At 35.3% G+C, this 14,918-nt stretch overlaps 1 protein-coding gene, 1 non-coding gene and 1 pseudogene across 2 annotated transcripts; 1 reads left to right on the top strand and 2 right to left on the bottom strand.

The window, feature by feature from the left end:
- Positions 1-9,370: 9,370 nt before the first annotated feature.
- LOC149016827 (Gibberellin-regulated family protein) lies at positions 9,371-10,528 on the bottom strand. Its single transcript, XM_089156120.1, has 4 exons — positions 10,317-10,528; positions 10,178-10,225; positions 10,001-10,058; positions 9,371-9,912 (listed from the first exon to the last, which is right to left on the bottom strand). Exons 1-4 carry the CDS (start codon positions 10,377-10,379, stop codon positions 9,731-9,733), a joined length of 351 nt encoding a protein of 116 aa, XP_089012246.1. The 5' UTR covers positions 10,380-10,528; the 3' UTR covers positions 9,371-9,730.
- TRNAD-GUC (transfer RNA aspartic acid (anticodon GUC)) lies at positions 9,378-9,449 on the top strand. Its single transcript has one exon. It is a non-coding gene; the product is annotated as a tRNA-Asp (tRNA).
- Positions 10,529-12,088: 1,560 nt separating the features above from the next.
- On the bottom strand, positions 12,089-12,559 carry LOC149016829 (membrane steroid-binding protein 1 pseudogene; annotated as a pseudogene).
- Positions 12,560-14,918: the final 2,359 nt, after the last annotated feature.

Raw genomic sequence — 14,918 nt, forward strand, 5'->3', positions numbered from 1 at the left:
GACTGCTGAAGCAATAGGAATTTTCCTCCCGTTTCGGGTGGCAAGTTGCTGGGCCGGCCCATTTCCGTTTATCACGGTATTAGGGCCCGGCCCGCCCATATCCAGAACAAGATTCTCTATATTTAGGGTAAGATCTAGATACGCTGCGAGAATAAAGAAACGGAAATACGCGGCTAAGATATTATGAAAAAAAAATATATATTCTTCATTTTGTCCACTTAAATTAGTTGCCCTCTCAAGTAACCAATATTTCAGTTTGTCCAATCGGGTGAACTTAAAATATTTCAAAAAAACCTAATGTTAGTTTTCTGTTAACTTTGACTTTGAAATTATCATTTTGCCCATGGAATAAAGGGGTGAAAGAAAATATAATTTTTTTGTTTTACAAAACTTCATTTAATCTTTACAAATTTACAAAAAACCCCTATTCACTCAATTCACCTAAAAAGAACGGAGAGGGAGTACCTCAGACTTGAACCATGCCAAAGAACATGAGCAAAAAGAGGTTCCTATAGAACATGACAAACTAACTCGATCTAACCACTACAAACACAATGGGGAAAGCCAATGATGGGTTAGTCAAGCGGCTAAAGACCCACCCTCCCACGGGAAAGTTCTAGGTTTGCACCCACTCGGCGGATCAAGCTACCTTTCAAAAAAAAAAAAACAACCGTTTTTTCTTTTACCTACTCTTTTCGTTCTCGTTTCTTTCTAGTATGGACAATGACGTAGTTCAAATTGGCGCTTTCTTTTCTAAGTTACTCTTCTTCTATTTTTTTTATCTCTAAATTGATATTCTTCTTGGTTTTTTTGTTTGTTGAAGTTTGTGTTCGGAGATTCATTAACAAACACAGGAAGTATAAACAAACACAAGAAGTTGTTTGTCTCACTCCGTCATCATTGTGATCGTCTTCTTCTTACTCTCTTTTGGTTCAAGGAAAGGGTAGTCTACTGTCTCCACATGGCCACTATTCCCCGCTAGCTGAAAGAGGAGCCTATCTCCTTATTTCCTCTCCATTTCTCCTTCAAGTGAATCCAGTGGATAGGGAGTGCTTTTGTAAATTTAAAAAAAATTAAATGAAGTCTTGTAAAATAAAATAACTTATACATCCCTTCACCTCGTTCACCCCATAGGCAAAATAATAATTTCAAAGTTAAAGTTAACAGAAAACTAAACATTGAGTTTCTTGTAGTATCCAAGTTCACTAGATTGGACAAATTGAAATATTGGCCACTTAATGGGCAAAACTATAAAAAGTCTTTTGTTTTTCTTAATGTAATTTTCAAAGTCAAAAGTTGACTTCTAGACTTCAAATTGCAAGCTCCATGCTACAATATGATATGACACTAATGGATAAATATCCATTTTGATACACATGGCATAATATCTTAATATGTCTTTCTATTGAATTATACTAAAATATTTACTCAAAAAAAAAAAAAAACACTAAAGACTTTGACTAGTACAATACAGTACTTTTTATCAGTTTATACGATATCTTAAAATTATCTAATCGATACAATACTTGAGACCATTACATTTAACCTTGCCCACGATTCAAGAAGATATTTTGTTGACGAAAGTTCTACCAAAAAGAAAGAAATTGTTGATGACAGTTTATGGGGAAAAATGATTTGATTTTACTGTGTAAGGTTGTTCTTAATCCACATCTTGCTTCAAAACTTCTATTATTGTTAATCCACTGAATTTAAACCTTGCTTTGTAGTTCAATTTCCTCTGGGGAGAAGTTGTTTAACGTGTAATTGTGATTCATCCCTAGTACTGATGCTATCCTGATTAATTTTGAACTTCACGACAAGTACTGATCATGCTATCCTGATTGGGGGCTCACTAAGTCATGGATATTAGTGATATTTATTATCGTTATTGTGGATGTATTTCTGACACAATAATTACAATTTCCTATGTAGAGGCACTAACATCAATGAGATCTTAGCTTCAATTCTTCGTCACTTTGCACCCTCTGCCCATACTATATTTCATGACTCCTTCTAACTAAAGTGCATGTAGCATGCCCTTTTGAAAAATATAAGTCAAGAATATCATCACTTATTTAAATTATTATTTTGAATTAAAGAATTGTATCGAAAACTTATGAATATTTTATGAATTATACCTTTATATTTTAGTTTGAAAATTATATGTAATACAATTTACCAATTGATACGGGCAAAACAAGTCAAACAAATTTGGTCCGACCATAATCAGAATGGTCCAAACAAAGTTTGGGGTCCAACCATGAATGAAACCACAAGTAATTAATGACAACTAGTTTCAAAAGTTGGATCGTTCATAGTCTGGATTGAGCTACGCAGTCATAATATGAGTAAAATACTCTCTCTTTCCCAACGGATAAGGAACAAATTGTAGAATTCAGATCGAACTCACTCACTAGATTGCCAAGGTAACTTCAACTATAAAAATCCATACCGACACTAGGGTTGAGATACGTTTTTCCAAGAATCAATCCAGCTAGCTATTTGTTTGTTGCAACCTACTTTTCTCGTTCTCAGATTGGGTATTCGACTGGCTTGAGCATTGGAGGTGTTACTCAACTAACCCGAATAGGACTTTGCAACAACTCTAGTTAAAAGCATGCAAAAGAATCAAAGATAGCCCTTGAGAGTTGTGGAGGATATCTAGTTTCCATAGATCTTCATTTTCTAGAGAAGTAAATTTTGGTGTACTCTCTAGTGGGGAGGATCATGTTTGAGGCAAGCAGGATGGACTGGCCTTGTTCGGATCCTTGGCTCTTGTGATACTAATAAAAAAAAATTTAAGAAAAGTTACAACAAAGCTGATGTGTGTAGATTCATATTGACTAGATTACATTATCGGATGTTCCAGCTTTTCCACATGTTCTTAATCAATAAATTATCTATTTACATAAAAAGAAGAGAGAAAGAAGAAGCAAAAATCATGTTCAGTAAAGCCTCATCAATCACAGAGAAGGAGAAATGATCTTCAGAGTCCATGTTTCGATTCACCCGAACTCAGGCCTTTATCTTTCTGTTGCAGAGATAACCTGATTTACCCAAAAAAAGGAAAATCGTTTAAGTTCTTCGGTTTGAAAACCACTCTCTCAGAATTTTCACTGAATAGAAAAAAGATGTGAAAGAATTCCAAATAAAAACTTACTCATCTGAGAGAGACTCCAACGACTGTAACTCAGAGCACCAGTATGGAATTTCAAGCCAGGCAATGGATCCCTGGCTTCGATGGACAAAGAGCTTTACGAAACCCATTACTGATAATTTATGCTTTTCCACACGATATTCATGCATGAATCTTTCCATGAAGAGATCAAAATGTGAAGGGAAACAGAGGTATCTCCAACACTGAGGATTAAGAGAAGCTCTGTACCATGATTTGCACACGAATGGAACACCCAAGGTCAGTGATTCCAACCCAATTCTCTGAAGCACCATCACCAAGCAGTCTGTGTTCAGGTCTTCCCATTTTGGTTTGGATTCCAACATCCTTTCTCTGTCTGTGTCTGTGTCTCGCTCTTTTTCTCTCTGGATCTGTGTGTATTGGGATATTTATAACAACTATATCTTAATAGCTGGTTTGGTTTGGTTTCTCACCTACTTTTCCCAGTTGAAGAAGTATAAGACAAATAACGATAACGTCTGAGTCATTGCTTGCTAAGAAAATCTTAGCAGCCCCGCCTCCATGTAAGGTAACTTCCAAAGAAAATCTAGCGAAAGATAAGATTTCAATATAGTGAATGCAATTAGGTTTTACCAAAAAAAAAAAAAAAAAAAGAATGCAATTAGGCTGTGTTTGTTTATTAGAATAAAGATGGGGTGGGAAAAAAGGGGTGGGAAAATTCTTGAATCAAGGAAACTTGTTTGCTGCTGATGTGGCAGCCCAACTTTCCCACCCCATGCCATTTTAAACCCCACATATTTGGTGAAAATTTGTGAGAAATGGAAAAGTAAAAAGTGGGACCCACCCCTATCACTTTTCCACAAAACCATTTTCTTTCATTTCCTTTTCTCTCACCCCACTACACATGGGACCCACATATTTTTTTTTCCAACCCACCTTTACAAACAAACGCAGCCTCATAAGGAGGCCTTACTTTGGGTCCACGAGCTGCACATTGCAAGCCTGCATGTGCAATGAGATAGCCCAGTGGCGGACCCACATAGGGGTCGGGGGCCATGGTCCCGCCTTTTTTAAAATTTGATTAATTTTCTTTTTTTTTTTTTTTTTTTTTATTCCACATGCCAAATATTACTATTTCTTCTCCATATATTAAAAATAAATTTTTAACATAAAAAAATGACAGGTATAAATGTTATCATTAATCATTATTCAACGATTACCACTAAATACCTACTTTTAAGGAACAAAAAGTTAAAATTTAATTAGAAACTAATTCACACTAAGTCACTATCCATAACTTTCCCCCTATTTATTCCGTCATATTTTTATTTACTCTCATGATTTTCTTTTTTATTTTATTTTATTTTTCTTTTTTTCTTCAAGTGTGTCACAGACGACTTAGAGGGTGTTTAGTTACATGAATCCAGAGATTTCAAATATTTGAATTCACGAATCTGAGATTTTTACCCGTTTGGTTGTAAAAATCTTTGGATTCATGAAATCTAGATATTCACATTTTTACACTAACAACATAATTTTATAAATTTATGGATATGGGGTGAAATCTAGAGATTTCATTGTTACTATAAAAATGCTAAATATTTGCGCATTCACAAAAATCACATCAACCAAATAATTTTTTAGGATGAATCCATAGATTTTATTCCACAACCAAACAGTTAATTTTATGAAGTATGACTCCATAGATTTGAAATCTATAGATTTCAACATAATGTTAGAAAAAATAATTAGTTTAGTAATTAAATTGAAAAGGAAAAAAAAATCAATTGGTGCATGCCTTTGTGGCTTTCTAAGTTTTCTAAATAGAATACTATAAAAATTGAGAGAGAGAGGGAGAGGAGAGAGAGAATACCTGAAAATTGTGGAGATGAACCAATTGATTTTATTATTATTAATTATTGAACTAATTGAATTAATTATTTTTTCTAATATTGGATATTTCTTTAGTTGTATTGAACTAATTATTAAAGTAATTGAACTAAAATATGATAAAATAATCCAACAGTGGGTCTCACATGAGCCCACACAACATGTGGGGGAGCTTAATGCTCATTCGATGGGGGAACTGATTTGGAGGACTTATTATTTGCGCCCCCCCCCAAATTGTCCCCCCCCCCCAATATTTGATCCTAGCTCCACTCCTAATAGCCTAGGCCTCATTAATTTGATCAACGCAGTCAGGTCATCAAACCTAGAGTAGAGACCCTCTCCACCTAGGCAGGGCTGTCTTCCCATTCCCACACTTGAGTCAAGATCACCTTCTCGTCCGGTTTGGGCTTTCTTAATTTACCACAAATTCGAGTGAGGCCTACATCTGAAGAATACTAAAACCTTGTAGGTCCCATTCAAATTTTGGGGGTAAAAATAGCATTAAGGGAACACATACCACTCCTCCAACAAGGTGTGATTCGAATTCTTCCACACTCACATAAGACCCATATCACCAGACAAATAGTTAGGTGAAGAGGACCTATTTTTGACATTAAGGTGGTTTCGCTTTTAAGTCTGAAGGGGAGCTCCATAGCCCACTTGCTAGTCTGGAGATTGTTCTTATCCACGGATCCACCCAAGCAGAACAAGTTGGCCTTTATCTTCCTTTTGGATTCGGATGGACCCAAAGCGTTTTGTCTGCTTTGCTGAATGAATTTGTTTTTCTCAAAAAGAAAATAAAAAAAAAAGAAAAAAATTTATACAAAATTTAAACATTTTGTTAATTCGCAAGAAGATAAGATGGTGTCAAATGAGGCATGGAACAAGCCATGAGCTCTGAAGGAATTTTATGAATGAAAACAAAATAACTTCAAGTTGTCTTGAGAATCGAGATTTGAAATATATTAATACAATTAGGAAATTTATTGACTACCTCGCAAAAAATTCTCTTTCAAAGATTTTTTTTCTTTTTGGGTACATGTTTCAAAAGATTTAAATCACCCGAATCTTTGAGAGAGCATTTACAAAAATGAGTTTGAACATGATTAATTCCTTTCTAGTGCATCAAATGACCATGTCCCAGAGCTTTCAAGGGAATGACCATCAGACCATGTAGTACTGGTACACACCTTCCAGATGTGACATTTAATAATTAACATCGTTTACAGTAAAACCTTTGAAAACCCCTTCAGTTTTTTAACAACCCAGCATTTCGTGCAATATTAGTGATAGTGCTAGCAACAACAGTAGATGCTTAAGTCAATATGGCAACAGGTTTTCTAGCCTCGCGTTATAAGTCATTTATCGATACACTAGGCGTCAAAGTCAAACCTTGCAGGATAAGTTGTTTATCGATACGATAAGTGTTATGGTGAAAATATGCTTAGGGCTCCTTGGTTCATTCCTGGTCTGGACCTGATTCTTAAGATCAAAATAGATGTGAGAGTGGGTGGGCTGCTTCTAAGGATGGGAAGCCACTTTCAATGATTAAGTCAATTTAGGTAGCGCTACTTTTGTTAAGACGTCGCTTGCGGATGTGTCATTAAATGGCCTTTTCTGCAGCTTCTCAGCTGTATGTACTAGATCATGAACCATCTTAGACCAGATTTAAACTCTTGGCTTGGTCCAAATGATCCGCTCTGGGTCATTAGCCTGAATTAGGATGACCATAATAATAATTGTCAAAGGAAACATTCTAATGCCAATTAGAAACTCTTGCTATAAATTTCAATGAAAGTGTAAAAGAATAAATATTCGAACTTAAGACCTTCTTGATAGTATTATTTCTATATAAGAGTCTCCCACTATGGTATTAAATGAGAGAGTTGGTGTTTGATTGTATATCAATCATACTATCATACTATCATACTATCATACTATCATACTACTATTATAAAAGTACGAACTCATGAAAGATGACTACATTTTTTTCCCCGAAATACTCCTAAACTTTTACTAAAATGATATAATTAATTATGTCTAAGATTGTAATTAAACACCTATAAATATAATTAATATAATATTTATTATTAATAGAATCTTCAAAGGTTTTTATTGGGAATCCCAAACATTGAAACTTCTTAGTTGGCCCATTAAAAGAAAAAGAAAAAAAATTCATCAAAATCAATAATATTTATTTAATTAAAATCATTATATATAAAAAATATAATAATTTTTATTAATTGATATTTACTAATGGATCTTCAAAGGTTTGAAGCCTCTTCGCCCAATAAAAATAAAAAAAAAAAAAAAAAAAAATAAAAAAAGAAAAAGAAAAGAGGAAAAACCCATCAAAATCATTAATATTCATTTAATTAAAATCGTTATATATAGAATGATGAAAATAAACCTTTAACTTTTTCCCTTGACACACTTGAAAGTAATAAGATCGAATAAATTATTTGTTTTTTTTTTTGGGTAATTACTGTTGCCCTCCTGTAGTTTGATTTTATTACTAATAAAATCCTGTTCTTTACAAAATTACTGTTGCCCCCTTCCTTATAATGGTGTTAAATTGCCATTAAGTTTGAATATGTAATGTCTAATTTGCCCTTCATTAAAATTAAGAAATCAAAAGACGATGCTACCCCATTTATAAAATCAGATTAAATGCCAATTTTACCATAAACTTCGTTTATTTTGAATTAATGAAATGAGCAAAATTCAAATCCTATTTGGTTTCCCACCTTCCCTAAACTTCATTTATTTTGAATTAAAGAAATGAACAAAATCCAAATCCAATTTAGTTACCCACCCTCACTAAACTTCATTTATTTTAAAAAAAAATTTAGGTGATATTCAGTTTCCAATTTGAATTGAATTCGATTTTCCTTCCTCTTCCGTTTCTATTTGAGTTTTATTCAATCATATTTTCTTTCTTTCTTTCTTCTCTTTTTTTTTTTTTTTTTTTTTTTTTTTCAAATAAAACAGATTATAGTTTTTTTTTGTCCACACTTAATTAAGGGTACTACCGTAACTTGACAAAAGGGTAAATAAGTAAAGAGATAAGTATGAAGGTATTTTGGGGTTTTTGAGAAAATATAAAGATGCCACATCATCAGTTAACTAACAGAATTGAACGGTAGGGGGGCAATAGTAATTATAGACAAAGTTGAAGGTTGGATTAGTAATTTTGAAAAGTACAGGGGATACAGTAGTAATAAAATCAAAGTACAGGGGATCAATAGTAATTATCCTTTTTTTTTTGTAGGAAAATTATTTGCGTCATTGTTATGAAAACATATAGGTTTTAAACTTTAATTCAACTCAAAGAAAAAAACATAAAAATTTTAAATTATATTTTATGACACACCACATGTGCATATTCACGTGTATTATTACTAGTATAAGATAAAAGTGAAACTTAAACCTTTGAGAAGGTCTCCCCCAAGACTAGTGATACATTTTCGTATTGACAATTATGATACTCTGCAAAAGGATGATCCTTAATCTAACTAAGAACAACTTTCACTTACCAAAATTAACAGTAGATGAAATGGGTTTGTTGTTTTGGGATTTTTATTTGCTGCAGCAGTTACAGCTTGTAGTCAATGGCTGAGATTTTGCCACATGTACAAAAAGCAATCAGACAATGTGAGATCAGAAGGTAGGGTTTAGATGTAAATATGAGTTTTTATTTTTACATCAAAAGGTTTAAAAGTTTAAAGATTTACGAAACGAAATCCCTCAGTCTACCAACTCTAATCCCTTATTTCGTTTTGCCCTAAGTTGGGATTTGCATTTCTTGAGTTCAAATGTTCAATTATTCAGGAATTGATGATTCTTCCATACCCTAGGTCACGGTTAAACCTTGTTGACTAAACCTTGTTGACTCATCTTCTTCAAGAATTGTCAGATTCGGTCAATTTTAAGTAGTTGACTGTGGTGATTTATGATGAAAATGAAAACTCACAAACCTTTTAACAAAAGAAGACACTGAAGAATGACCATCACGGTAATCCGTCCAATTGGAGCACTCAAGTTAAATCATCCAATACAACATGTTACAATTAACCCACGGTTTAAATTTCAGTTTCTATCATTAAGATTAGAGGGAGAAAGGTGAGAAAACGACTTCTGTTTCAACCATTAACCCATTTGATATTTTCTTTTTCAGATAATTAAACAAAGTTCAGGCTTTGTTGATGCTTACATGTTTCCTGGCTCTTGGTAATTTAGGCTTGAAGGTTGAACTTGAAGAGGGAAGGAGGATGAGGAAGCAAATGAACAAGTGAAGGGAGAGGTGTGAGAAAAGTAACTTATAATATTTTGTTCCAGTCCAAATCAACAAGTCGTTGTAGTATAGTGGTAAGTATTCCCGCCTGTCACGCGGGTGACCCGGGTTCGATCCCCGGCAACGGCGATTTTTATTTTTTATTTGCTCTTATTAACGTCCGGAGCATTTGTTCTTCTCCAGAACCTACACACAGAAAGTCATGAGGCTTTACATAAAAACCTAAATATTATAAATCAGCCAATTATTTCAATTCTTATTCTTCAAAACTACTTGACCAAAAGAAAAATTCTGCAAAACTACTATAGCATAGTGACAGCCACCCATACATAAAGGGAACTTGAATTCTCTATAAAAGAGATTAAGGCTTAAATAGGATAATTAATTAAGGTAACTGCTGATGAGAACATTCAAGGGCATTTGAGCTTATGTCCATGGGTTTTGAGGTTAGCATAGCATGGGCAAACCCTTCTGTTTCCATAGGTGCCTGGTGGAACACAGTTACATCTCATGCAACAGGTACCACATGCTCGAGTACACACATTCTTCCTTGATGCTTTCTTGCATCTCCTTGAACATGCAAAATGGCAATCTGCAGTTTCATCAACATCACCAAACCTCATATCATTACAATTGTGTCTTTTATCACAATAAAATGACCATGAAACCAATAAACTTACTGATCTTGGGATGGGAATGTTTTCTGTAGAGAGCAGTTCCATCTTCTCCCTTATTCATCTGAGATTTAAGCAAAGCATGAGAAGGATCTTTCTAATACCCATGTTAGATTCCTCTTATCTTTTTGTGTGCGTGTGTGTGTGTGCATGAGAGTGAAAGAGAGAGAGAGAGAGAGTTACGTTAGTGAGAGAATCCATTCCATTATGGACTGAAGCTTCAGCAAAAGCCTGTAACAAAGTACATTGCAAGTACAAAGCAAAGTCTGTTAAAGAACTTCTGGTTTCCTGAAGATAAAGTAAAGTTTGAGTTGAAACATACCTGTAGGACTAGGAGGAAGACAACAACCAAAGACAAGAGAAGCCTCATTGTTGGGCTTATCATGACAACCGATTAGTGTTTGGGGTTTGGGAGGAGGAAATGGAGAATTTGAGATACAAATTTGCAAGAACTGTGAAGAGCTGAGATCACAGGCTCTAAGTATTTAAGGTGGGAGAATCACATGTTGTGTGGTAGCTTTACAGGTTTTGAGTAGAGTGCAACAAACATGCATGACTTGAGCAAAAGACTGGTAGGCTTTTTGGATGGTTCCTTGCTTTATTTTTATTGCCTTTGCTCTCTTTTCTGATGGTTGCATAGCTGTTGATTCTTGGGGTGGGGTATATGCTTGTATGGACATGGAAAGGGAAAGGGCAGAGCCACAGAGTCACTGAAGAAAGAGGACAAAGGTGGGTTGGTCCCCAGATAATTATCAGGCTTGACACATACCGTGGCCCTTTACTGCCCAATTGGTGATGGTAAGTAAAGAAACCGTGAAGAAAGAGGGGGAAGCTTACCTATAAAGCATATATGCTTCGCTATTGTGGAGTTGGCATTGTTTTATTAGTTTTGGACTCTTTCTATCCCGTCTCTGACAGCATGTGTGTGCTGTTTGGTTGGGAAGAATATCACCACTGGGATTTACTGTAAGCATTTTTTTACAGAGAAGATTAGCGGTAGGGATTGAATCTTAAAAACAAGCATGCAACAGAAGGAAAAAAAACACAGACATGGTAAGATTTTATGTGGAAAACCTAAAGGGGAAGAAAACTCATGGTTGCCAACAATTCAGTATTTTCAACTATCTCAAAAATCAGTTACATAAAGGAAAGTTACATGTTTATATCAAAACCCAAGACTGAGACATAGTCAACATTGTCCCAAAATAATCAAGATCGATGAATAAATAACCTGAATTGCAAATCAGGCTTCACCAAAATAATTTTTGGCTCAAAACTTGCTTCCACTTGTTCCCCCCGAGGGGCTACCATGCATCCCCTGCCACTCTCCACAGTCACTCAAAATCAAGTCCACACACAACATTATACCAAGCTTAAATCATGGTTGATATTAAAGGTGTTATGTTTTGACCTGAATTCTTGTACTCGATTTGAAAGATGAACCTGCACCGACATATTTTGATGGGCGATCCGAATGACCCGTTTGCGGAGATTTGTAGTGGAAGCCAAGGTACAACCCAACCCAATGGGTCAACCCATTTACCCAAGTGGAGACTATATATGTATCTTTTGTTCACTTACCACGTTATTGAGAGATTTTGAAATTTTCGATTACGATTTTGGGTGAGAGTTTTTGTAACGCCGTTTTTGGCGATTGGTTGTGACATCTCCTTCTATTCTTCTTCTACATAGTGAAAAAACTCTTATTCTTAGCCAGTGAACGTATCATACCACATCGGTGTGTAAATCACGTTAAAACTCTACGTGTTTTCGATTTATTATTTCGTGATGTTTGTTTTAACAAAATGTATTCATTATAATCTACAATTTTTTTTTAAACAGAAGATATTTTTATATCAAGCTCTTCAAAGTAAGTTGTTGGATTGAGATGCAAACTTTTGGTTTTAAAAAATTTCTCACAAAAATAGGGACAAATAATAAACACAGAAATCCATATATGAATGAGAAACATCATAGAATCAACAAGTCTAGAGAAGTACTGAAACGTACCTATACCTATTCTCACTAGACAGCAACTTAATTATATACATAATAAGATCCATGAAATATATACATATATATAACATGACCTCCCTAGTCACTCTCTTCAGCGTCTCCAGCAACAGAGAGACATCCTTTGATTTGGTGCTCTTCTTCCTCCTGTTGAACTACAGATGACACAACGTTTACAGGACTAGAAACAAACCCATGATCTGCTATTATCTTAGTTCTCTTAATTATTCCAACCTTAGCATATTTGTTCATGAACTTGTAGTCTCCCAGTACTGTTAAGTTCTCAAGTTCTAATGAACTAAGACCAGAGATATCAGCTGCGAAATTTTTTTCTTGAAAAGACACTGTTGCCAATGCTCGACTGGCCTCCTTACCACCAAACATGGCATAGGGTCCACCAGGTCCATAAAATTTCTTGTTTTGTGACACATCATAGATCTGTCCTTTCATTGCAATCAATATTGGCTTGTTTGGGTTCGACCCATCATAGGCCTTCAGGTCCTCTACAGTAATCTCTCCAACTTCAGTAGCAGGTGAGAGTGGCTGCTCCATCTGTTCCAGAAAAGAACAAGAGATATGAGTGAGGCATCAACAGGGATGGCAGATATGTACAGAGGCTTAAGGTCAGTTTCCGATTCTGCTGTGCGAACCAGTCGAATTAGATGATGAGTCCAAAATCTACGTGTAGTTCTACCCAAAAATAAATAAATAAAATCAATCAATCTATGGGAAGCATAGAAAATAATCAGGTGTAGATCCTCTTCACCCATTCGGGCTGTCTCACCATCTTTCTATCTTGTTGGTCTAACAAAAGCCTACTTGTGGTATACTGGCAGACCCATTTGGTATACTGGCAGACCCATTTGTGAGAGTCGAGAGATGGGAGGACGAACAGTTGGGAGAAGAGGATATGCATTCAAAATAATCTTAGCAAAAATTACCTGTAATAGATTACCTCAGTCACACTTAGATACTTTATCCAAAGATTTAAAGTAATGATGTTGAGTATCATATTGATCATGTGATTTTAAGAGATGTATCGTCTTGTATTGAGTATTGTATCATACCGTCTAATGTATTTTAGTGCAATTCAATAGAGAGAGTATCAAGATGTCTCGTATCGATTGTGTCCAATATTAATACATATTGACTAGTATCATATGGTATCGTGGAATATTTAAACATTTATCCTAATGAAAATAATTCTCTAATCGAAAACCCATCCCTCAATGCGGAGTTCTAAAAACCTTAAAAAGAGTTGCTCACTTAGCGAAAAACCAATAAGACATACTACAAGGTCAAGCATTTTTTGACACCTGCCCCCCAAAAAAAATAATAATAATAAGAGGTCAATAGTTCAAATCCTCTTGGTGTTTGGGGCGAAACTTCGTCTTACATTTAGATTATATGTAAATATTACCCTTTAAGGATGTAGTCAAGATACGTGAAACTTGGTCCAGACGAACCCTAGTTTCCCCAAAAAGAGGAAAAAAACAAAATTTAAACTGAAGAGATGACAGCCTACCTCTTGGACAAATCCGCTTCTCTGAGCTTAATCTTCAAGTTCACCAATCTGCAATCCTTCACAAGAATGGAAAAATCCTTTTCAAAGTTACCATCCTCTTCTTTCTTCCCCTTCTTTCAAAATAATGAAACCAAGATTGGGACTTAAGTCGAGTGTTACAGTTCTCCAGGTTAAAATTCCCTTTTTGCCCTTGATAACCTCCATCTAGGGTAGGCAAATACCTTGCCACGCAATTCGTTTGACAGAGGTACCTTCTATACTGTATTTACAGTCCCTTTTATTCCCATGCAACCAGTTACTAGAATTGATTAAAGTGAAATTTCCATGCTACCCTTTACCCTTGTAGTAATCTTTCATCCTAATTCAGCTTTTGTGTTTACGTTTCATTTAACAATGGTTACTGCCTTCGTATTCATGTTCATCTACTTACCCTGCTTAACCATCGATCCACTAGTGTTACAAACCCTAAACCCTGAATTTGTCAAAGATTTCATCCACTATGACTCTCCTCCATCCCTCACTAAACATTATTTCGAGTGAAGTTGAGAAGTCACATGAAGTTAATTAATGACAAATCAGTTATGGATGTATTAATGTGGAATTAATTTATAAGCTAGAAATTGCAGGTTTATACTTATTATCCTTGGCAGTCATCTTCACTTTCATTCAGCTTCCTTGTTTACATTTCTTCTGCCAAGGGAGACTGCCTTCTTATTCTATGAACACTTCATCTTCTTATCCTTCACCATATTCATCTCATTACCCTGCTCAGCTCTCGGAACCAAAGGATTTTCTGTAGATGTCATCCACCGTGACTCTCTTCTATCTCTACTGTATAATCCTCAAACCTCTTTCTGGGACAAAGCTGAGAAGTCATGCGAAATTTCACTTGCCCGCTATGACTATTTAATCTCCAAAAGAAGGGACAGACACCGAACTGATGTGATTCATAAAGATTTTTCTTTCCTTGCAAAACTCAATGTTTGTGTAGTTATACGTTCGGTTATGCTGATGGGAGTTTCAGTGAAGACATTCTTGGCTACGAGTACATATCGTTCATCAACTCCATTAATGGAATCAAAGCCACTGCTAGCAGGGATTTTGTCATTGGTTGTGGTGTAAACAACAGTCTTTCAGTTACTGGTCAAGCTGGTGGAGTACTAAGCCTTGCTACTAATGACTTGTCACTGGTTGCTCAGCTTACACCTTCCAATACAAAATCGCGATTCTCTTTTTGCCATGGCAATGCAAGTGATCCTTCATCCAAAGGTCATCTGATCACTGGGGAAGATGCACATATAGCTGGCTTCACCTATTCCCTTCACATTCAGTGGCGTTTATCAAGTCCAATTTGTTGACATTAAAGTGGGTTCACAAAGTCTTGAT

This window comes from Hakea prostrata, chromosome 5 (assembly GCF_041222555.1).
Source record: "Hakea prostrata isolate BN-2017 chromosome 5, UWA_Hpros_2, whole genome shotgun sequence".
Lineage (NCBI taxonomy): Eukaryota > Viridiplantae > Streptophyta > Magnoliopsida > Proteales > Proteaceae > Hakea > Hakea prostrata.